The sequence below is a fragment of the Semicossyphus pulcher genome, unplaced genomic scaffold (genome assembly GCF_022749685.1).
Source record: "Semicossyphus pulcher isolate SPU_LCO1_2020_fin unplaced genomic scaffold, fSemPul1.0.p SCAF_9, whole genome shotgun sequence".
NCBI classification, from domain to species: domain Eukaryota; kingdom Metazoa; phylum Chordata; class Actinopteri; order Labriformes; family Labridae; genus Semicossyphus; species Semicossyphus pulcher.
In genome coordinates this window covers 9,870,092-9,892,016 of record NW_027211770.1, presented here as the reverse complement: position 1 = coordinate 9,892,016, position 21,925 = coordinate 9,870,092, and the positions used below count along the sequence as shown (strand labels likewise).

Sequence of the window (21,925 nt, the reverse complement as noted above, 5' to 3'; positions counted from 1 at the left end):
ACTAGAGTGAAATGTTTTAATGTTGTGGTGGGATGACAACCACACATCACACGTGAGATGCCTTTGAAAACAAGTTTATCATTTATCAAAAACATTTTGGTGCTGCTGCAGAACTGCTGGTTCAACTCTGGGCTTCTGCTGCCCCCTAGTGGCCATAAAAAGGCACTGATGACACAAGATTTTATACTATAGGTTATACTGTATATATTACTTTTTCCCCTAAATAATAAAAAATACACCCTGATTTTTGAAACATAACAGAGAAAGAGTCCCATATTTATTAGTTAAAAAAGCCAAAATGTAGGTTTGTTGCAACAATTTTTCGGTAACGCTTCATATCAAGGTCCTTGAAATAAGTGTTAATAGGTAATAAGACCCTTGTAACTCCTCATAATTAATAATAATAGTATTATAATTATATTTATTGTTAGATTATAAGACATTTATTAGCACGTTTAAGAAACTTCTTAACAATATATAGACAGCTTAAGAGCGTTAATAAAAGCCTTATTAGTTTCTTGTTTAGACAAACTCATTAATTGAGTCTTACTCACTTACCTATTATGCCATTGTTAAGCCTTTACTAAGCCTTTACAGTTGCTTAATTAAGATTAATACATACTTAATTATGAAGTAATTAGCAATTAACTATGTGATAATTAACAGTTAATTGTGCTTTTTTGCTCCTACTGGATCTAAAGCAGAAGAGAATAGTCCCTTAAAAGATAAGATAAGATAAGATAAGATAGAACTTTATTAATCCTGAAGGAAATTATAGTGCCAGATAGTTCCAAAAATACAGTACAAAATTAGAAAAATACAAAAAAACAAGTCAAATATTAGTGCAAATATAAAATATGAAGTGTATGGCTTAATGCAAAAGAGACAGTGTCTAAAAGAAAAAACTATATAACAATAGTTATTTACAGAAGTAGGCAGAAAGTAATGATGGCAGTTAAAATTACAGTAGTGTTGACAGTTATAACTTAGTAAGTACTTCTATTGCACAAGATTATGAATTCAAAATTAAGGTTAATAAGGTTAATACGGTTTTTTTTAATGTAATGATTTATTTACATTTTATCAACCTTGACCCCTGAGTAGTGCTTATTATAAATGGAAGCTACAAAAAGCATAATAAAGAATTTATTAACCTTAATAACAATATGATTATGATACTATTATTAACACTTATATATTCTTATTAACATATATCTAATGTTAAAGTAATAATCTCGAAGATTTTCATTTAAATAAATGTCTGTTAAGTCTCTATCTATCGCAGAATGAGGTAACACAAAGATGATTGAGCCTATGGCCCACTGATGAAAGCCTTTGCATTTGCAGTATTATGGAGAGGGTGTCTGTGATGACTTTCACAGAAAAAATCACAAGCGGCGCGCAGTTAGTGACGTGTTTTCTATCACCCAGCAGTGACTGCCAGAGAGGGTAGGCAGAGCTAAAGGGCTTCTTTTCCGCTCTCTGCAAGTGTTGGGAGTAAACAGTAATCCACTATAAGATTGATGACTACAGATACAACTTCAAAATAAGTGAAAATCTAAAGAAAAAAACAAACAAATTTGACGCTAAGATGAAGGCAAATAGTCTAAATAGGAAAGCGACCGTCAGCGAGGAAGATCAAGAGTTACAACCATGACGAAGGGAGCCAACCTAGATGTCTGTTTAAACCAGGAAGGGTGCTCCATTTATCACCGATTATCGCTATTAGGGGGCGCCCAAGAAAACAAAACTGGAATCTTCAAGCTTGTCAGTTTCAAAAGCATCCCATAAGGACTTAAGGGTTTTATTACCTATTAACTAACGCTTATTACAAGGATCTTAATATAAAGTCTTACCGCTAATTTCAACTGAAAATAAATATATATACCTTTGAAATAATATAAAAATTATTACATATAACTGCATGATTTATTTCAGGCTCTTAACCTGAAAGCATTCAAATATCCAGGTATCCACTCCTCTGTCCATCACACAAGGAAGAACTGAGAGCTTCTGTTTCTATGCATAGTCTTCACTTTATTGAACATAAGAAAATAAGTACAAATGGCAAACCCTGAAGAAAATTTAATTCTTTTAACAGGCAAATAAATTAAGGTCACCCCTTCAACGATTCAGTACAAGAAGCATGGCATGTGATCAATACTTCAAATGACAACGGCACGAATGTGCATCCTTCTTGTGTGGAGACGATGTGAGAAGTTCCAGATCGTGGCGATTTCTCATGAGACGCTGCTTTGATTTAATGGAAAACTTTCTTATTACTGGTTCGCGCAAAGAATTTAGAGCCGGGCCTGATATCAGCAACCTCATAATTCAGAACTTGTGAACAAACACTGAAGAGCAAAATATCTCAAACAGCTCCGAGTACTTTGCTGACCCTGACTGAAAGATATCGCCTGTGATCAGGATTTTGAAGACAACAACAGCTGGAAAGATAACAGATACATCAAGCTGCTTAATTTGGTTAACTCTTATATGAAGACTTAAGGATAGTTTAAGCTTAATCACGTCTATCAGCTGATTAACTTCTGAACAGATAAATAGTGATAAATGTAATCAGTTGGACCGCACACGTGACACACCACAAGAAGAAAATACCATCAAAGACTGAAGGCCATAGTGAGTGAGAAAAGACTAGCTTATACTTCAACAAGTAAATACAGTATAACTCGCCATGTTTATTAAACATTTCTGCAATATTTACATACTTATAACTTCTGTCTTCACAACAACATGTGCGTTTCAATTACAATCCCTTCGACAACCTCCTCACGTCAGAGAGCTAACGGAGAGAAGCTTTCATTAAAGAAGCTTTAAATGCCATGCAAGACAAGGAAATGAGTGTTTGTCATCATCACAAGGGTGTGGGGGAAGTCTTGTTAACTGCTCGATTATTTGTTTTTGTTTCCCTCTTGAATGCATTATGATATATACAAAACCATCTCACACAGAGTGAGAGGAAACAAGAACCGTGTTGAAATGCATCAGAATAAAAAAGGCAAAACACGCATGAAAGAGAGGAACCGAAGGGTACAGACAAGACAGGTTTGTATTTAACCATTCTAAATGGATACACATGTGCAACCATGAGCACAATTTGTCCAAAATGTCAGCTCTAATACACGATGAGTAGCTCCATAAATAGTAAATAAATGTGAGTAGAGGAGAGGAGATCTTCTTAGTAGGAGCGGATGGCAGGAGGGACGTGGGCACAGTCCTGCTCATCCAGAGAGTGGTCAATAACAGGGCGGTACTCCAGGGTCACCTGTGATCACACAAAAACAGAGATTAATCATGTGTTTTACTGCTAGAGTTTCCTAATATCCTGCTGTAAGCGCCACGCCACAAACTGAAGAGGATTATACCTTTCCAGTCTTTGGGTCGACGTAGGACATGGTGTGCTTCCTCCAGTGCTCATCGTAGGGCTTCTTCTCCTGACCCTGCAGGGGCTTTGAGTAGTCATACTCGTCCACACGATCCTGGATCATATAAAGAAGAACAGTCAGAGGAGAAACTGGCTGCAATACACACTGAGATGTTTGGACACTAAAATAAGTGAGGAGAAGGAAAGTAAAGCGCAAACAGCGGGTTTGAGAACACTGGCATTGACAGAATGAAATGAGACGCAGAGGAAGCCACACAGCAAGAACTATGAAGAAACTCGCGTAAACACATAAAGTCAAACTGACCTTGAAGTCCTCTCTGGCGTGGGCTCCCCTGCTCTCCTTCCTCTGCTCGGCAGAGTTGATGGTCTGGACGGCATTCAGCATCAGATTCTGCAGCTCCAGTGTCTCCACCAGGTCTGTGTTCCACACGATGCCTGAACAGAGAGAAAAGGAGGAGAATTCATGTATTGTTGATTTACAGCCTGTCGCATATTAATACTTTGGCACAAAGAACCAGAGTGAACTGTGAACAGACATAACATGCACATTAAATGGTGCAGTACCTCTGTCGAAGGTCTTGAGCTCCTCCATGGTCTGGTAAATGGCGTCCATCTTGTCGCATCCCTCCTTCAGAACGGAGCCGGTACGGAACACGGCAGCATGAGCCTGCATGGTCTGTGAGGAACCGAGACATGACTCATGTTTGTATATGGACGTTTCTGTGTCAGTAAGTGATCAAGGCTAAGATCCACAAAGGCCAGGAGACCCTTTCAACGACACTTTAAACATTTCCAAATATATTCTTAAAACACAACAAAATATGTCTCTCAGTTTGTGTCTTTACCTTCTGCATGTTGAGCCTGATCTCGGAGGTTCTCAGGCTTCCGTTAGCAAACCTCAGCTTGTCCAGGTTGGCCACAGACTCCTCTCCTGCACTGGGCTGCAGAGGGGACAGAGCCTCACCTGAGGAGAAACCAAAACACCAGAGTGAGCCGTGAAGCAAGAAGGAAGCGTGTACAAGAACACTGATACATGAATAAAGCTGGCAGAGACCTGGGGCCTATACTACGAAGTTAGTTCAACATACCCAGGGTATCATTTCCTGATGTGGCTTCACTGAACTCAACAAAGGCAATCACACTAAGCGGTCACACGACGCTGGTTAGCAACTGGATAATTCAACTCAGGGTTTCTATGAGCGCGTTCACATTAAAGGGGCGTTGTTTGGAGCAAATGACCAAACTAAACATGGGCTAGTCTGCCGTCAGCTGATCAGCATATTTTACAAACTCAGAGCAAACTATGATTTTAGAAACATGAAGAAATTACACAAAATCCAGACTGAAATCCACTCAGCTGCAGCTGCTGAATGCAGGAAGGACAAATGGCAAAAGAAAAACAAGACTGTGTAAATGCGCAAATATAATAATATCATTGCTCCATCATTAGAGCATGATATACTTATAACAACACTTGTGTGTTACATGAGATTAATACGTTGATCTATTACTGACAGATTTAGACTAATTTTCTCAGTCCAGCCGCATCAAACTACAGAGCAAATAAAAATAAATAAAACCACATTTTAAAGCAGTATGAATGCTTACAGTCATATCTTCTAAGTACAAAAGATCTTCAGGCTTCATTGTTTTTTATAAGTCTCTGTTGTAGATGTATATCAGTAAAGCACCATGAATATGTTTCATGAATATATTTCATATAAAAAAATCAGACGGTAAAGAGGAAGTGTTTTACCCGTCTCTCTCCCTCCTCCCTCTCACCATCAGCTCACAGAGCTCCTCAATCAAGAGACCTGATTGGTCAGTAGGCGCCGTTTAGTTCAGGTTGATCTCTTTTCTCTAACATAACCTGCTCCGGAGCAGGTTAGGTGTTCAGCATAAGTTACCATGGTGATCTACCCTGGTAAGAAGTGAACCACCTTCGTAGTTCTGACAACTCAGAGTAAACCCTGAAGTTACCTCGGTAACCGCAAATCCTGCTTCTCAGTGTACACCCCCCGGTCTCATTTTTGCAAGACAAAAGTGCTTGTGTTTCTCAGATGACGCCACCTGATATTTTCTTTACATCTAAATGAGGAATGGAATTCCTTGACATGTGGCCTGATTGTTATTTCACTTAATTAATGCTCTCGTGTCAAACATTTCACAAAGCAGAATTTAAAAAGTCTGATTTCCTGAAGACCTCACCGGGTTTGTGCTCCTCTGCGATGGTGAGGGCGCAGGCTCTGCCAAACACCACCAGGTCCAGCAGAGAGTTGGCACCCAGCCTGTTGGCACCATGCACACTGGCACATGCTGCCTCACCACAGGCGTACAGTCCAGGAACCACCTTGTCCTCTCCTTTGGTGTGAGTGATTGCCTGATGGAGAAAAATGTGTCATGTTGATGCTCACAGAGAAGGAGAGAGGAGAGGATTGACAGTGTGTGGATGCATGACCTACCTGTCCCTTGAAGTTTGTGGGAATTCCACCCATGTTGTAATGGACGGTGGGCAGGACGGGGATGGGCTCTTTAGTGACGTCGACTCCGGCAAAGATCATAGCCGTCTCTGAGATACCCGGCAGCCTTGTGGCGAGCTGCTGGGGGGGCAGGTGGTGGAGCTGCAGGTACACGTGGTCCTTCTCTGGACCGACACCCCTGAGGGAAGAAAGTCAGACAGGAAGAAACATAAGAAAGGGCAGCAGCTTTTCAGTGTGTAATCAAAACATTTTTGCATGAACAGTTTCATCACACACACGCAGATTTCCTCCATACCTGCCCTCTCTGATCTCGATGGTCATGGAGCGGGACACCACGTCTCTGGAGGCCAGGTCTTTGGCGTTGGGTGCGTAGCGCTCCATGAAACGCTCTCCCTCACTGTTGATCAGGATCCCTCCCTCACCACGGCAACCTTCTGTGATCAGACAACCCGCTCCATAGATACCTGTAAAGAAGTTTCACAGGTTAAAGGGGAATTCATGGATAAAAACACTGCAAACACCATAACAGAAGATGTGCTGTAGTGTGCTGAGTTTGAGCTTAATCCTGGAGCTTTCGTCACACTGTAATGAGTTAGTTTTATGAGGGTATATTATTCCTCTGGGAAGTTATCCTAAAGATCTAACCTGCTCTGTTACATGTTTTTTTTCAGATGTTGATGAATGAAAAACTTGTGCAACAGTATATGGTTATTTAAGAAACAGCAGTTTTCTTTGGAATGAAAATACTTCAAAGGATTCCTGATTGATGTGATGAATTTTAGTGACCCTCCGACCAATGAGGCCACAACACTGAATTTAAGTCCTGAAAGCTATACTGTTATGGCACATCATGGTGTCAATAAAACAACTTTTATAATGTGCTTTATTGACTGGACATTATTAGGTCCATTCACATTTTACCCTCAAACTGTTCTAGTGCTCATATCCTTTTAATTTATTACTTAGAAAATACAAACATTGATATCAAGTTCCCTCTAATATAAAGCTGATGATAACATGTTGACACAATTTAATATGCTTTGTTAAGCTACTGGTTTAATTTGTCCATTTTGTTTTACAATAGTTAAAATTTGTTATATATATTAAAACTTCATGCTTGAACTCTGACCACCGGTCAGGGTGGTGTTCATCTCTATTTAGGCAGGGCAGGGACGTGGATTTTTAGGGATGGCAAGTGTTCTTGTTTACCTTTGTGATACGCTTGTAGTAATGAGTAATATTAGAAATTAGTAATGAGTAATATTGTCCAATCACGTATCAGCAGGCTGCGGTGTATGCAGGAAAAACTGTCTGTGTGGAGAGCAAAAAGCAGGCGGAACGTAATCCGCCTTAATGACATCCTGGCTCCCATCAGCGTCATCTGATGATGATTTACTTACTACTCTCTATAAACAGACATCTGCAGCAAATTCAGCTAACAAGCTGTTTTAGATCTAAAATTCAACTTGAGATAAATTCCCTGACACTGCGTCACGAAAGCCGTTCAGCGTTTAGATTTCTTGACTTCTTTGAATGCATCAGATCGATCCGACCTCTGTTCAATCGAGCATTTTAAAAGTAGTTTTCTTTTCCTCTTGAGGACAGACCTGACAACGCTTAATTTTAGCTTTTTACTAATCTGCATCATGATGTTGAAATTTCAGCAAAGGTAAGGCCAGTTAATTAAAGTATCTCACAAGAAAAAACGGTTCTTTTAAACAATGCAGCACGTGGAAAAGCAAGTCTTGACTGGAATTTATCATGCATCGCTAACCGCTGGCTACACGCCCGGTATGTTCACAGTTGTCGCCACAGGCTATATCATCGTCAGACAATAGCCAATGGGATCAGAGATTGGGGTGGTGTGAACTCAACAAATCACCTGGATAATCATAAAGCCATATATAATCCTGGCATCTATAACAGACGATAATGGCTACCTCAACATTTGTAGCGACATGAAGGTTTGCTGTATTTATGTAACGACACATGTTAACAACTTGCAGAGTTGCTACATTATATATTGTTGGGGGGGCATTTTCACTCCTTTAATTTGGTGAACTCAGCCTTCAGTGACCTCCTACAGGCTACATGCCTCGGCTACTTCATACATAAGTGTGGAGTCAGGTGTCCAGCAGGAACAAAAATAAAGATGACCACTTGGCCTTTATGCAAGCAAGGTCTATTATTGGAGCTAAATGTAAATACACAGGCATGACCAGACGCATGCACCACTCGAGTTATAAAAATATAAGTTACTATGCAAACAATAATATAGTTATAAGGAGCTGAAATATAACATAAAGCAGACTGACTCATTACATTAAAAGTTCTCCAGGTTTAAACAGACCTGATGCATTACTGTCGCATATAGTACAAGAGACAGCGCATATCAATTAATAGTTTTAACATCTCTCTGAGACACTCGGCCAGCACTTTGTCAAAGTGTTAGACCAGAGATAATAAGTGTTTACATCTCCCAGTCACTCTTCATTTGCCTGTAATAAAATATAAACTTCAAGAGGAACAGAGACTGGTGTCTTATCACTCTTATAAGGCAAGACAATAAAATGACGGACTTTGATCTGATCGAATATCTTTCTATTTGAAATTAACACTCAATCTAAAATGTCTTTAAAGCATGTACTGTATGTAGTTACTATGGAGCGTTCAAGTGACCGTCTTTCAAAATATGTTTCTGCTTCACTCTGCTGTTTACAAGCATCTTCTGACTTGTGTTTAATAAGTTAATATGTTTCCTCACCGGTGGGGTGGAACTGTACAAACTCCAAATCCTGGCAGGGCAGCCCAGCTCTGGTCACCATTGCATTTCCATCTCCTGTGCTGGTGTGGGCAGATGTGCAGCTGAAATAGGTTCTTCCATAACCCCTGAAAGAAAAGATTGAACTCCTTTATAATCTATCGTTCACTTTCACGTTGGTGTATTATAAGTAAAAACAACATGTTTACGCAGTGAGCGTGAAGCTTACCCGGTAGCGATGACCGTGTTCTGGGCCCTGAAGCGGTGAATAGATCCATCCTCCATACAGAGAGCAATCACTCCTTTACACTCTCCATTCTCCATCAGCAGGTCCAGGGCAAAGTACTCCACAAAGTAACTGGTGTCGTAACGAAGTGACTGAACAGAAGACAGAAGGGCAGAGGGACACATTAACACTGAGTGAGTTGTGGTTTAAATGATACTCTCTGGTTTCCTAATGCATGGACTGAGCCAGAGAAAGAAGGAAGTGAACTTACCCTTCCATAAAGTGTATGCAGCAGCGAGTGTCCGGTCCTGTCTGCTACACAGCAGCAGCGGTGAGCCTGGCCTCCCTTTCCATACTTGAGACTCTGACCACCAAAGGCCCTCTGATAGATCTTCCCATCGTCTGTGCGACTGAATGGCATGCCAAAGTTCTCCAGCTGGGAAAGAGACACAGAAACATGGGGTTGAGGATTTATTTGTTTCTTACATGTGTGAGGAAAGAGTCCTTTTATAGTTGGACTCAATAACTTAAACCACCTGGAACAAAGTATTTTTATTTTATCTTTTTAAATAAAAATAAATAAAAGACAATAAAAATGTTTTTAACAAAACAAAGAAATTACAGACCAACCTTAAAAATGCTCATTTAAACAAAACAATACTACCATCATACATCGTCATCTTTTTGTGTTATAGTAATAATCTCGAAGATTGTCATTTAAATAAATGTCTGCCAAGTCACTATCTATCCCCGGATGAGGTAACACAATACTGAGTGTGCCTATGGACCACTATTGAAAGCCTTTGCATTTGCAGTATATTGTATTATTATGGACTAGGTGTCGGGTGAGACTTTCGTGGAAAAAAATCCCAAGCAGCGCCCAGTTAGTGACGCGTTTCCAATCAGCCAGCAGTGGTTGGTCTGCCAGAGAGGGTAGGCGGAGCTAAGCGGCTGCTTTTTCTGATCCCTGCAAGCATTGCCAGTAAACAGTAATCTACTATGTCTGAACAAACAAAGAAAAGATCGATGACTACAGATACAACTTCAACAATAAGTGAAAATCCAAAGAAAAAGAAACAAATTCGACGCTCAGATGAAGGCAAACAGTCTAAAAAAGAAAACGACCGTCAGCGAGGAAAATCAAGAGTTACAACTGTAACAACCGGAGCGAAACATAGACGCCTGGTTATCTGGGAAGTGTTCTCCCGCAACTGACGTTTATCTCCATAAGGTGCTGCCAAAGAGAACGAAACTGAGAACTTCATGATTATAACTTTAACTGCCTGATTTTTTTTTACTTTAACATTGAAAGTATTGTTGGATGTGGCATTTAGTGATAGATTAGACGAAATGTGAAATAATCGCTTGTATTTTTCAAAGTTCTGTATTTTACGTTTTGATCCTGAATATCACCTTGAGCTTTATGAGGTATATTAGAGATGAGCAGATGATACAGATTCTCGCTCCTGACAAGAGCTCCGTTTTGATTCATTGTGCTTGTGAGAAATATCAAGTGATAGATGATATCTGAAGCGTCAAATGTCCCTGGTGCCTTGATAATATTAATTCAGTCTGACAGTTATAAAGGTTTACAGCTTATTTTAAAGAGACGGCATATCAATGGTTAAAAAGACTAGGGAGTAACAGAGAAAATGGTGATGTATGTTAAAAAAGAGATGTTCATAGGTACGGGAACATCTCCACCGTATGCCAAGTTATAAAGTTATAAATCTTATCAGACAATTTCAAAAATATCAAGGGGAGAGACCACCTTTTCCTGTGGACTCAGGTACAGATTAACGAACCGTGCCCGAGTACGATACACAATGTTCACACTAATCAAATGAACCGAACTTTGGGATCAAGTGTACTCAGATCCGGGCCCAGGTCCCTAATGTGATGTGACAATTATCTTACTGTATCATTTGGCATAATTACATCCAAAAATAAGCATATAGATTCAATAACACGCACAGGCGTCTAGACTTTTCTTTTTTACTTACATATGAGACTGAAATGATTAACACCAGTGAGGTATGGTGGTGCTTTGGCCCCAGTTATTAAGGGCTGCTATGAGTTTTACCCCACACCAGGTGGCACTGTGTTTGCGGAGTTTGAAGCACTAAAAGCTCTGAATCTTTTCTGACACAAATATTAAGAAAGCTATAAGCTTCACAAGTCTTAATCCAGTCAACACTATTGTCCTTTGTAATGATTGACTTACATTATGTGGATTTTCTCCTTTGATGCCAAAAAGCTATCGTCAGCTAACATAACACCTGATATGCGTGTGTGAGGGGTTTGAGAGTGAGTTTGAGAGAGGCCTTACCTCTACGACGGCTGCAGGAGCCTGCTCTGTCATGTAGTGGATAGCGTCCTGATCTCCAAGCCAATCAGATCCCTTAACTGTGTCGTAGAAATGCCACCTCCAGTCATCCTCCTCCATGTTCCCCAGAGCTGCATTGATCCCACCCTGAAGATAAAAAAAACAATTTAATTTTGAAATAGACAGCACTAATATTTATATGAAACTTTGGATTTAAATAACAATTTGGTATTAGGAGTATGACAAATTGCAGTCTAATAAATAAAGAAGGATTAGAGGCTATAAAATGCAGCAAAAACAAAGAAAAACATGTTTATTTTGAATGAACAAATACAAAGTGTTGTTATACCTGCGCAGCAACTGTGTGAGACCTGGTGGGGAAGAGCTTTGTGATGCAGGCAGTGTTGAACCCAGCCTCTGAGAGGCCAAAAGCTGCCCTAAGTCCTGCTCCTCCAGCTCCTACCACCACAGCATCAAACTCATGATCCACCACTGGGTACTGGGTGGAGATCTGAAGACAACAAAGGAGAGAAGTTACTGTAAAGTTTACCATAAGAACAGACTGAGGCCATTATTTTGCTTGATAAAAGGTTGTTAGCTTGAATTACAGTTATGTATCCTATCTTGCAAGCATACTAGTAATAAGATAAGATAAGGGAAATTCAGGTGTTGCAGCAGTACAAAGACAAAATAGCAAATAAGTAAATACAGTATAAAAATAAGCATAGATAAAATAAATAAAATAAAAATACGAGGTTTACACAACTGTTATACAAGTGGAGTAAGTGACAAGTTAAAATGACAGTTGTGGGTTAAAGTGACATGGTACAGGTAAAAGCAACATTTTAGCAGTATGAGATAATACAGTATGGTATGAGGTATAAGGTAAACGATATGGTACAATTTAAGGTGCATATTAAAAGTGGTAAATAACCCTATTACATGCTGAGTGACACATTAAAACAAATGTAACTTACATTATCTGACACAGTGGCATTTTTCTTCTTGCCATAGATGGAGAAGTGAAAGTTCCTGGAGCCCTGAACTGCAGCTGCAGGGACCTGGAACAAAACATCACCATTTATACAAGTGGAGGAGTGAAACTAAAGCTGCACCTTGCTCACATGGGTCTTTTCGGGTCCGCAACCTGAATTCCAATCGGACATTAAGAATAAAAGAAAAATCAGCGTTGGAAATAACTGATTCCAAGGTTACAGGGTCGTTGACAGACATGTCATAGTACTTCACCAAGAGTCAAGAGGATAAATAACTGATACCAAGGTTATTTAATAAGAAGAGAATAAGTACTAGGGATAAGATGGGAAGGAGTCAAAGCAAGAAGTTTGAGCCATTTCAGGCTGCCTGGGATGTAGTTCATACCTTTTCAGGGTGTGGGAAACTTAAAAAGGCATTTCTAATAGTTATGTGTTAGAAAGTGTCCAAGTACGCACAAACTGTTGTAGTGTTCTGACCGGACCTGAACTTATATTTTAGTATATTTAGCTTTTTTTTTTTTGCACTTTGCATCACAATTTCTTTTAATGTTTGTAATGCTCTGTTTTTAACTGTGTAAAGCACTTTGAATTGCTAAACTAAATTTAGACCCGAGTTCCTCAAAAATTCCTATTGAGATGGCTGCTTACCCATAGTTAACATACTCTGTTAAAAACATACAGTGCTAGGTTGATTAGCATATGGAGGAATGCTGTTTTTATATATATTTCTAATGACACTTAAATAATACTCCACAAAAATGCATTATTATGCATAAGTATTTCACACTGTGCACATTGTTTAGCGCACTTTGTGCTTTGTGCTGGTTTTTAATAATATTATCTCATTATAACATCACTTCAGTCCAAAAGCTGCCTTTAAACAAATTACCATTGTGTCCTTTGACATGTAGTGAAGTGTTTTTCACAAGGGCAACTGAGTGTCTGTTATAAACACGTCTGTATACCTTCTTTAGGTTCACAGTTTTCTGAAAACATTAATATCTATGAAAAATATGAGACAAGTAGTAATGGTAGAGCCATACAGGACATTCTGTTGGAGAAAAACAGCTTTTACTCCTGGTGTCACATTGAAACAGCCTCAGCTACATAACACAGGTTACGCAAGTCAGAATCTGCGAGTTACGAAAGGTGAAATAGCAGTTAAATTATTCATTTCAGCCTACAATGAGCAATAGGCAAACATATAAAAAGCTCTTATAGATGTGTAAAAGACGACATATCTAAATGTTGCTACTCACTGCTTTTGTTTTAGAGAGTACCCTCTTGGAAAGGAGACGGGACGCGGCACGAACACTCGCCATGTTGTCAGCTGCAGGACCGTTTCTGACGGGCGGCGGAGGATCACATATTGTGTTGCACTGGAACAAACCACTCTCCGAAAATGGGGTTTCCTGTATGTTGCTCATAATGTTTAACCTTTAAAAACATGCATAAGTGTGTTTTTAACTTTATATAGTGCTTTGATAAAAACAAAAAATCAAAATAAACACACAACTCAAACTTTAATATCTTTTGGGTCTTTACTATTTAAGAGTATATTCATGAATCACCCTTGGTCAGTCAGTGTGGATGGACTGCCATAGCGTAATAAATTGTGTAAGCTGGGTGTGCAGGAACAAATGTATAAGTGACCTAGACTTTTCATTCAAGGTGAGACTGAGTACCACATATTTATCAGACGTACAGTAGCTTGTAGTCGGACCTCCAAAGCCACTGTGTCCCGTGTTATGTGCGTATAAAATACGACAGCGAGCATACGCCATCAGGCTAAAATGTTAGCTAGCATATTAGCTCATAGCTAGCATTCATTGTGGTTAGCTTGGCTGTCAAACTTCCAAGTCATGTCAGACTGGTGTTTCTGTTGTTGCTTGTTGCAGTGTTTTGGTAAATGCTAACAAGCTAATTTTTAAAACACTTTCACATCTGGTTCTATAAATGATTGTAAAGGCAATGAATACTGTCAAAGCAATTTTAAAATAGCTTAACTTTCCTTCTAAGAAGCTGCAAACTCAATAGATCCAGGACATCCATTGACAAGCTATGCAATCAACTTTATAATTATGTAATATTTAGTCTTGTGTTTACTGCAGAATCAGTGCTAATGAAAAGGCACTGATGTTTTGATCTGCGTTGTGTGTGTGACAGCAGCCTCCATGAACAACTTGAATGACCCCCCTAGATGGAACATCCAACCAGACCCCAGAGGAAGAGGGGCGGGGGGCGGTGATGGAAACCAATGGAACTACGCCCTGCTGGTCCCCATGCTGGGACTGGCTGCGTTTCGTAAGTTACACAAGGAGATGTGTATGTAAGAGCGTGTGTGGATGAGGTAACAGACTGAGGAGAACATGAGTTATTGTTTATATAGTTAGTGACATCTGACAAACTCAAAATGGAGGGTTTTTTGTGAAATGCTCATATTTACCTCTGTTATTTATTTTTCTTTAGTCATATTTGTTGTTTATTTGTATACAATTACAATATACGTGCACATATACATCTTCACTTGCTTAGGACTTTTTGCAGGAATGGTAAAGGAAATGTGTAGATGTAGTTTTTATTATGTCCAACATCTGGAACAAAACCAGATCAAGAATTAAATGACTCTTACTGTGCTAATGGCCAATAAATTTAATACTCTAATATTTCTAAAGCGTATTTATCCTCCAAAGCAAAGTTAAATATCTTCTTTGTCCTGTGTCTTATCTCCCACTTTGACTTCAGGTTGGATCTGGACCAAGGAGTCTCAGAGGGAGATCCAGAAGGTCAAAGCCCAGTATGACAAGGATGTATCTACAATAAAAAGTGAGATGGAGGCACGGTACCGTGACACACTGACAGAGAGGCGAAGGGCAGCAGCTACACTAGAGCTGGAGCTGGAGAAGGAGAGACAGAGGGTGAAAGGCTACAAGCTGGCCCTGATCTCACAGAGCCAGAACCTGATGGAAGAACGGAAACAGTTACATCAGGTAAAATCTTCTCTTGCTCCCACTCTTCCTTTATTTCTTCTATTGATGCTGCTTCTCTTCTAACCTGTATCCTTACATGAGTAACCCATAACACTGTCTTCTCCCTTGCAAGGAGCGTGAGGCATTAGAGGAAGAGAAGCAGAAGCTGGTAAAGTCTGGCGCTGCAGGAGCCGTGCTGCATCAAGCCCTGGAGCGAGAAAACAACTGGTACCATCGTGCTACCATCACCCTGAAGGAGCTAGAGGCTCAGCTTGTTGAGCGCCAGAATGCCTACTGCTCCCTCATCCAACCTCGAGATCAACGGCTGGAGATGGAGAAGAACATGCTGCTTAAGGCCGTCAAAGAACCCATCAGTGCAGAACTGGACTTAGAGTCTGATCTGAAGGATATTTTTAAGCGAGATAAGCACTGTGCGGACCTGTTAAACCTGGACAAAAGGAAGAATGGAAGCCTCATGTGGGTTTACCTCAAGTACTGGCAGCTGCAGGTCACCGTCCAGAAACACAAGCGAGCTGAAGATGCCATATTAGGAGGGAAAATGCAGTCGCACACAAAGTGACCAAAGACAAAGCAAGCTGTTTTCATTTGACTTTGAAGAATGTTGAAAGTACGTGAGTTGGAAATGGAAAATGCATGTTATTGTCACTCAAAGTATCTTTACTTGATAGGGATGTTATGGAAACAGACAAGAGGTAATCTCAACATGACCATGTCCAACATCTGAAATTTTCCTTCTTGATCCCAGAGATTTAGAAAGAAGGGATATTTTAAGATGGCTGAAATACAATATTATCATAACTTAAAGAGCCCCTATTTCAGTCAGACACATTCACTTTTAATTATGTGAAAATGTATATTGACTTAAAGGGCCAGTTCGCCGATTTTCAACCTCAGTCCTATCATGCTATTACGGGGAGCTAATGCCATTATGGTAGAAACAAAATGCAATTTTGCTCTGTGCCTTTGGAGGACGCTATCCGCTTCTCCAATGGGCCCTGGAAAACCTCCACCAGACTACGTACAACACATCATCTGGCGGAGGCCAGGGAGCTCGCTAAACTACACTTCCTCAATCTAGGACACCCGCCTCCGATGTCATGTCTCGTTCAGAATCATCAAGTTTTTAATGTAGACTGCAGACCCAAACTTTTTTTTAGACGATCCACCGGTATATTCTCGTCATATTTAAGATTCTGTACCGCTCTGAGCCATTGCCTGCAGCGATCAATGTCCTTGATTGGAAAACGGCAGTATTTCACTCCAGCCTCTCTCGTTGGGCCGTTCCTTTCAGAGGGAGGGCACAATGCATGCTGGGTGTTGTAGGTATGTAGAATGGGTGAAACCACAAACTGTTTAAAAACGTTCTCCACAGCCATGGCGCCAGTTTCAAATATTATTGCTGTTATCGATTACAGAGAACACCAGCTTTGACTGACAGTGGCTTTTTTCCAGGGCCGAAGCGCTCCTTTTAAATGTACTACAATCATTCAGATGATATCCAAATTGGATACACAGCTGATGTTGATACATATAAAATTTTGTCAGATAGTTTCTGTCAGTTTCACTCACTATGTCTGCCTGCCATGGATTACTGCTCATCTTTAGGGTGCAATTATTGTATGCCTACACCTCAGGTATGAATTTAGGGATCCCAATGCCTGTTCTAATTATGATGTGATAATAAAAAAACATCTTCAGGAAAAAAAATCCTAACCATTGTGAAAAAGACCATGAATTGTAAACACATTGTTGTGAATATATTTACCAACATTATTTTGATGAAAAAGTCTCTTAAGTCTGTCTGTAAAACGTCCTGACATGATATCTGAGGGGGCATTATCTGTTTCTATGGTTTTTACCAGCACTTCTGTCCATAACTGTCCTCCGTCTACGACATCTCTCTGTACTCTCTAATGTGTGATGTGTGCCATCTATTAATTTAAGAAAAGCGTTTCTGTTTCTGATCACTGATTTTACATTTCAAGTCTTTGCTGGAAGTTTGTCTGAGCTTTTGAACTATCAGGGAGACGGGACTCTGCAGGTGCATGTACATATAAATACAGGAACAGTACCACAACACTGCAACACAAATAGTCAGATAGCACCCTCTTACTTCACACTTCACCCCTGTAATGAAAGGATCAGCTGTAGCATCAGAAGGGTACCAGATGAGGTGTTTGTTTTGACCATAACTTGGTGAATAAATCCTGGGTAAAGTTTGATCAACTGAAATGTACTGATGCCAACCACTCTGAAACAATCCTAATAAATCTTTGGTCGAAAGACTAAATTTCCAGGCTGTTTGTGTTTTCTCCTAAGGATCCCTGCTTTGTTAACCAAAGTATTAGCTCACGAAATGACCCATTACAATACTGTTTTTTTACCACAAGAGGGTGCATCCACTTAATTAACTTTTACAGCCTAAGCCGGCGGAGGCAGACAGGGCACCTCACCCTGGCTCTGCCTTCCCCGTCTTCTTTCTCTCTGCCTGCCCCTGAGTTGCTCTCGCTTCTCTCCTCTCTTCCCTCATGAAAATGGGCGAGTAAGGGGAGGTACAGCGTACAGCCTAGCCCGGCGGGGGTGAGTGCTAGTCCCAGACAGGGCACCTTACTCTGGCTCTGCCTTCCTTGTCTTCGTTCTCACACACCTCTCTCTACAAACTCTCCTCTCTATCCTTCTCTCTCTATTGTCGCTTCTCTTGTGTGTTTAAAGGGGGGGTATTATGCTAATTTCAAGCTTTATATTCACTCTGTGATACCTGTGGAGTACCATAGCATAATTTACAGTTAGACATAACTAATTTTTCTGTCACTGGTGCTCTGTGCAGGCCCTCATACAACCTCTGTCTGAAACGACTCAGTCAGCTCTGAAACCCCGCCCCTAGAAGTCTGCTTTCTTCTGATTGGCCAGCTCTCCAAAGCCTGCAAGGGGCAGAACAGGCATACCGCCCACCCTGAGGTTGTGTTACAGAGTTGTCATCAAAGAGTAAACTTTACTTTCCACAGTGGTGGAGTAAAAAAAATTCAGAGGCAGACTGAGCTGGGTGTGACATCACAAAGTGAGGCGTCTGGTGAATGTCTGAAAGCAAGCGTTCACAGCAGCCTGCAGACTTTTTCAGCAGGGGTTTACTCCAACATACTTTTACCTACAGATTTGAAACTTCACCCACGTTAAGTCTGGACATCCAACAATGTAACATTATATATATGTCTTAAAATGTGAAACAGCATAATACCCCCTCTTTAATTTAAACGTGGGTGCCAGTAGAAGCCATGTGGGAGGGTAGGTAGTGTCAGCGTTGTCAATACCTTGCTTACATGAACGGAGCCTGGGTCTGTAGAAGTTGGCAATGCTGCTTTAGTTGTAGGTTAGGTTAATTTCAAGTATTGGGATGAGGGAACAAGGGGAGGGGTTTCTTCACTGAGTGCTTATCCTTATCAATAGGGAACAAGTATCTTGTGTTTAATTCAAATAAACTGAAGAATGCTCCTTTAATCCAACAGCTATGTGAAAGCTTTTAATGCGTACATGTGATACAGAGATACACTGAAAGAATTGAAGCATTACATAATACTCGTATTATCTACTACAGTGCATGTATGTAAAGTTACTTAATTATCTCATTAACTTGAGACAGACAAAAACAGAGGCAAAGGGGTCAGACATTGTTTCATGAAGCTGTTAGAGGAAATCAATTCTTCTACAATCTTAATGAATCAGTATCAGTGTGTTTATAAATAAAGTAGTCAATAAAGTAGTTTTTTTCCACCTAAGTCAAATCTAATGTGTTTGATACTGAAAATATTCAATAAATGAACCAAGTTTTTAAAGCATAAAAGCAGTTATCACAGTGCAACTCTCCCGGAGACATTTTTTTTCTCCATGGTTTCTTTACATGGTTTGTACAATTCAGAAGTAAATTTAATTTGAGCATAAACATCAATATTAAGCTAACAAATGCTCTGTTATATTGTCTCAACTGTAGTTTAAGACCCTCAACCTCCTCGCCTCACTCCCTCCTCTGCACCCGCTGAGACGTTTCCCTCGGTGACGACATCAGGCCCGAGGCTCTGAAGTTCACTCTCGCTGGCTTGCTGAGATCCTTCGCTGTAGTTATCAACTCCTGTTCATCTCCCTTCTCTTGTGTGACAGGCTGTTCTGTGCGCCCCAAGCTGGTTGAGCCTCTGCTGCTGTAGAAGAGAGGAAGCCGGTGCTCCGTCATGGCTCCGCCGTCTCTGCCCAGCCTCAGAGTCTGGCTCGGACTCCTCTGGACCGTGAAGTGGACCACCTGTTGCTGCTTGTAACTCTCTCTGTGAATGCTGTCGGTCTCTGACAGTGTCAGCCTGGAACACATCAAACACACCAGATTAATGATGTTTAATTCACTCTCTGTGATGCTTCTATCATCATGTCTCTTACAATGATTTTAAAAAGCTTCTACACTTGGGGGTAAAGTAACAGCTGCTGCTCCACTGCTCTCTGTGTACAGGCAACATACCTGTAGTGACATCACTGATCACAATGAGGTCATGAAGTGCAAGCTGTCGCTTTAAAGGCACAGAAAGGTCTGGCCTCTGCCTATATTGCTGACAATGACCTTTTAACTTTTTGTGAGCCAAATCGCAGCCTTAGATCCTTTAGCAAGGCCCTTTTTTTCTGGCTCCACAGTCCAGGCTCGAAACAAAAGGAGACTGTGCCTTCTCTGTTTCTAACTATTATTATAATCATTATTATGACTAATATAAATAAGGGCGTGGAGCAGCAGTTTTCAGCTCTATTATATTTGATTCACTGTGGTTTAACTCGCTCAAAAGACAGCATGTCCATGATGTGTTTACAGTAAATATATAACAAACACACGTTGTCTTTTACCCTCTCTCCTGCTGAGCACTACACCGTCAAATCCTACACATATTTAACAACATTTACATGAACTAAAAAGAACAATGCAGTAGAAAACCTTAGGAAATAAAGAACAATTTGAAGAACGACCTACCTGTATTGTGGTCTCGTTTCAAGGACCAGGCTGAGCCAGCATGCCTCGTAGCTCTCCTTCTTCCACTGGTTGTCCTCCTGAAGATCACAGAAGGAGTTCACCAGGTAGCAGCCTCCTCTGCTCACACAGTGCATGGTGTGATCGTAAAGAGTGTAAATCACAGGGACTTCTATTTAAAAAACTCAAAACTAATAAGACTCAAGGGAAACGGATACGGATAAGAATGATCAAATCATGTGGACCAAGTACTCTGAGAGGTGAGTCTTAAATAGACGGTCTTGTTTCTATTTTTACTCCTCTGAATCACTTTGTTGTGAATGTTGTGAATGTCCTCACTTCAGGGGTCCTCAAGGTTGGTTTTCATTTGAAAATGAGCTTTAGTTATTTCCATGACATGAGTCAGCCACGCAGACCCAGATAAATGTGACCTTGCACTTATTTAATTTATGTAAGTTATATGTGTGATATCGCGTACATCTGGATAAAAAGAGAGGTCAAATTAAACTTGTGTCACTTGTGCAACATGGAGTTCAAATAACCCTCATGTACTGGTGGAGTTTTTGTGCTATGATTAAGATTTGATTATGTGCACATGAGTAAAGGTTGTGGAGACTTTTCTGCCAATATTCATACTATAGTTGCGTGTGTGAAATCTGAAACCACTTATCTGTGTAAGTGGATGGAGGGTTAATCCCACCAGGTCATAGAATAAATCCTTCCCACTCCTCAGATATCTGCCACATAGGCCACATATCGTATGAAGGAACAGCTGATGGAAATGAGATCACAGACGTCACTTCATAATCCGGCTCATTAATCCAAAACTTAACTAGCATCATGTTAAAAACTGCTAAATTAATGTTTATGACGGAGTTTTAGACAAAGAAGAAACTGACAACCCACGTCTGATGAAACCTCGAGGGTGAAACTGGATCAGAGTGTGTTTGAGGCAGTGAAAGGTATGCTGGACTCCTCCCAGCAGGAACAAGAGCCAGCACGATATCGTCTACAATCATCTCTTCAAGTGAAGAAGCAGATATTAGTTTTCCATCATGAGAAGGCAATTCTACAGCCAAGCCACTTACTAATAGCGTCTCTATGTACCTTCTTCATCTTTGACTATACAAGACAAAACCACATGCATCCATTATCTATCCTGCTAAGAGCCGTGGGGGGGCTGGAGCCTATCCCAGCTGACACTGGGGTGATAGGCGGGGTTACACATTGGACCAATCGCCAGTCAATCACAGTGCTGACACACAGAGACAGACAACCTTTCACGCTCACACCTACAGGCAATTTAGAGTCATCAATGAACGAGCATGTTTTTGGACTGCGGGAGGAAGCCGGAGTACCCGGAGAGAACCCACACATGCACAGGAAGAACATGCAAACTCCACACAGAGAGGCCCACTTTGTTTGAACCAGGATTTGAACCAGGAACCTTCTAGCTGTGAGGCAACAGTGCTAACCACTGCATTACCTCTTTTATCGCTAAATAGATCGTCTGTTTTTGACTTCTCTTTTAATGCATTTTAAGGTATTTTACCACGACAATCAGGATAAATCAGAGGGCGATAAATGTAGTATCAAAGGTTAACGAGGATGCTAACACTCTTTATCCTCCTGTAATATGTCAATTTATCCAGATTACGATTCATAAACACTATTCTGCTGTTCTTTACTGTATCATGTAATGGCTGTGGTTCATCTCTATCCGAAACTGGCCTCAAGAGTTGAAATAC

The 21,925-nt window shown here is 40.4% G+C and overlaps 3 protein-coding genes across 4 annotated transcripts; 1 reads left to right on the top strand and 2 right to left on the bottom strand.

Moving 5' to 3' along the window:
* Positions 1-2,070: 2,070 nt before the first annotated feature.
* On the bottom strand, positions 2,071-13,521 carry sdha (succinate dehydrogenase complex, subunit A, flavoprotein (Fp)). Its single transcript, XM_069656481.1, has 15 exons — positions 13,454-13,521; positions 12,177-12,260; positions 11,549-11,710; positions 11,203-11,346; positions 9,145-9,309; positions 8,877-9,025; positions 8,651-8,775; positions 6,182-6,350; positions 5,869-6,064; positions 5,615-5,786; positions 4,252-4,370; positions 3,971-4,082; positions 3,711-3,841; positions 3,387-3,500; positions 2,071-3,286 (listed from the first exon to the last, which is right to left on the bottom strand). Exons 1-15 carry the CDS (start codon positions 13,514-13,516, stop codon positions 3,200-3,202), a joined length of 1,992 nt encoding a protein of 663 aa, XP_069512582.1. The 5' UTR covers positions 13,517-13,521; the 3' UTR covers positions 2,071-3,199.
* A 283-nt stretch (positions 13,522-13,804) lies between these two features.
* ccdc127a (coiled-coil domain containing 127a) lies at positions 13,805-17,458 on the top strand. Of its 2 annotated transcripts, none has more exons than XM_069656284.1 (4): positions 13,805-13,865; positions 14,361-14,498; positions 14,940-15,184; positions 15,297-17,458. In XM_069656284.1, the coding sequence occupies exons 2-4, from the start codon at positions 14,369-14,371 to the stop codon at positions 15,741-15,743; spliced, it is 822 nt and encodes a 273-aa protein (XP_069512385.1). In that variant the 5' UTR covers positions 13,805-13,865; positions 14,361-14,368; the 3' UTR covers positions 15,744-17,458. The 2 variants fall into 2 exon arrangements, with proteins under 2 accessions (XP_069512385.1, XP_069512386.1); XM_069656285.1 differs by having other exon boundaries at positions 13,824-13,865; positions 14,364-14,498.
* A 1,230-nt stretch (positions 17,459-18,688) lies between these two features.
* LOC138584645 (telethonin) lies at positions 18,689-20,407 on the bottom strand. The gene is made up of 2 exons (XM_069656929.1): positions 20,181-20,407; positions 18,689-19,527 (listed from the first exon to the last, which is right to left on the bottom strand). The coding sequence occupies exons 1-2, from the start codon at positions 20,312-20,314 to the stop codon at positions 19,194-19,196; spliced, it is 468 nt and encodes a 155-aa protein (XP_069513030.1). The 5' UTR covers positions 20,315-20,407; the 3' UTR covers positions 18,689-19,193.
* Between the last annotated feature and the right edge of the window lie 1,518 nt (positions 20,408-21,925).

What these genes read in the sequence shown, in the direction of transcription:
- sdha (XM_069656481.1), bottom strand. Translation starts at nt 13,516, where the DNA reads ATGGCGAGTGTTCGTGCCGCGTCCCGTCTCCTTTCCAAGAGGGTACTC. An exon ending in ATCGAGATCAGAGAGGGCAG is followed by an intron (nt 6,065 to 6,181) that starts GTATGGAGGAAA and finishes TTCTTCCCTCAG; the next exon opens with GGGTGTCGGTCCAGAGAAGG. An exon ending in ACGCCAGAGAGGACTTCAAG is followed by an intron (nt 3,501 to 3,710) that starts GTCAGTTTGACT and finishes TATATGATCCAG; the next exon opens with GATCGTGTGGACGAGTATGA.
- ccdc127a (XM_069656284.1), top strand. Translation starts at nt 14,369, where the DNA reads ATGAACAACTTGAATGACCCCCCTAGATGGAACATCCAACCAGACCCC. An exon ending in GCTGGGACTGGCTGCGTTTC is followed by an intron (nt 14,499 to 14,939) that starts GTAAGTTACACA and finishes CTTTGACTTCAG; the next exon opens with GTTGGATCTGGACCAAGGAG. An exon ending in AACGGAAACAGTTACATCAG is followed by an intron (nt 15,185 to 15,296) that starts GTAAAATCTTCT and finishes CTCCCTTGCAAG; the next exon opens with GAGCGTGAGGCATTAGAGGA.
- LOC138584645 (XM_069656929.1), bottom strand. Translation starts at nt 20,314, where the DNA reads ATGCACTGTGTGAGCAGAGGAGGCTGCTACCTGGTGAACTCCTTCTGT. An exon ending in GAAACGAGACCACAATACAG is followed by an intron (nt 19,528 to 20,180) that starts GTAGGTCGTTCT and finishes GATGTGTTCCAG; the next exon opens with GCTGACACTGTCAGAGACCG.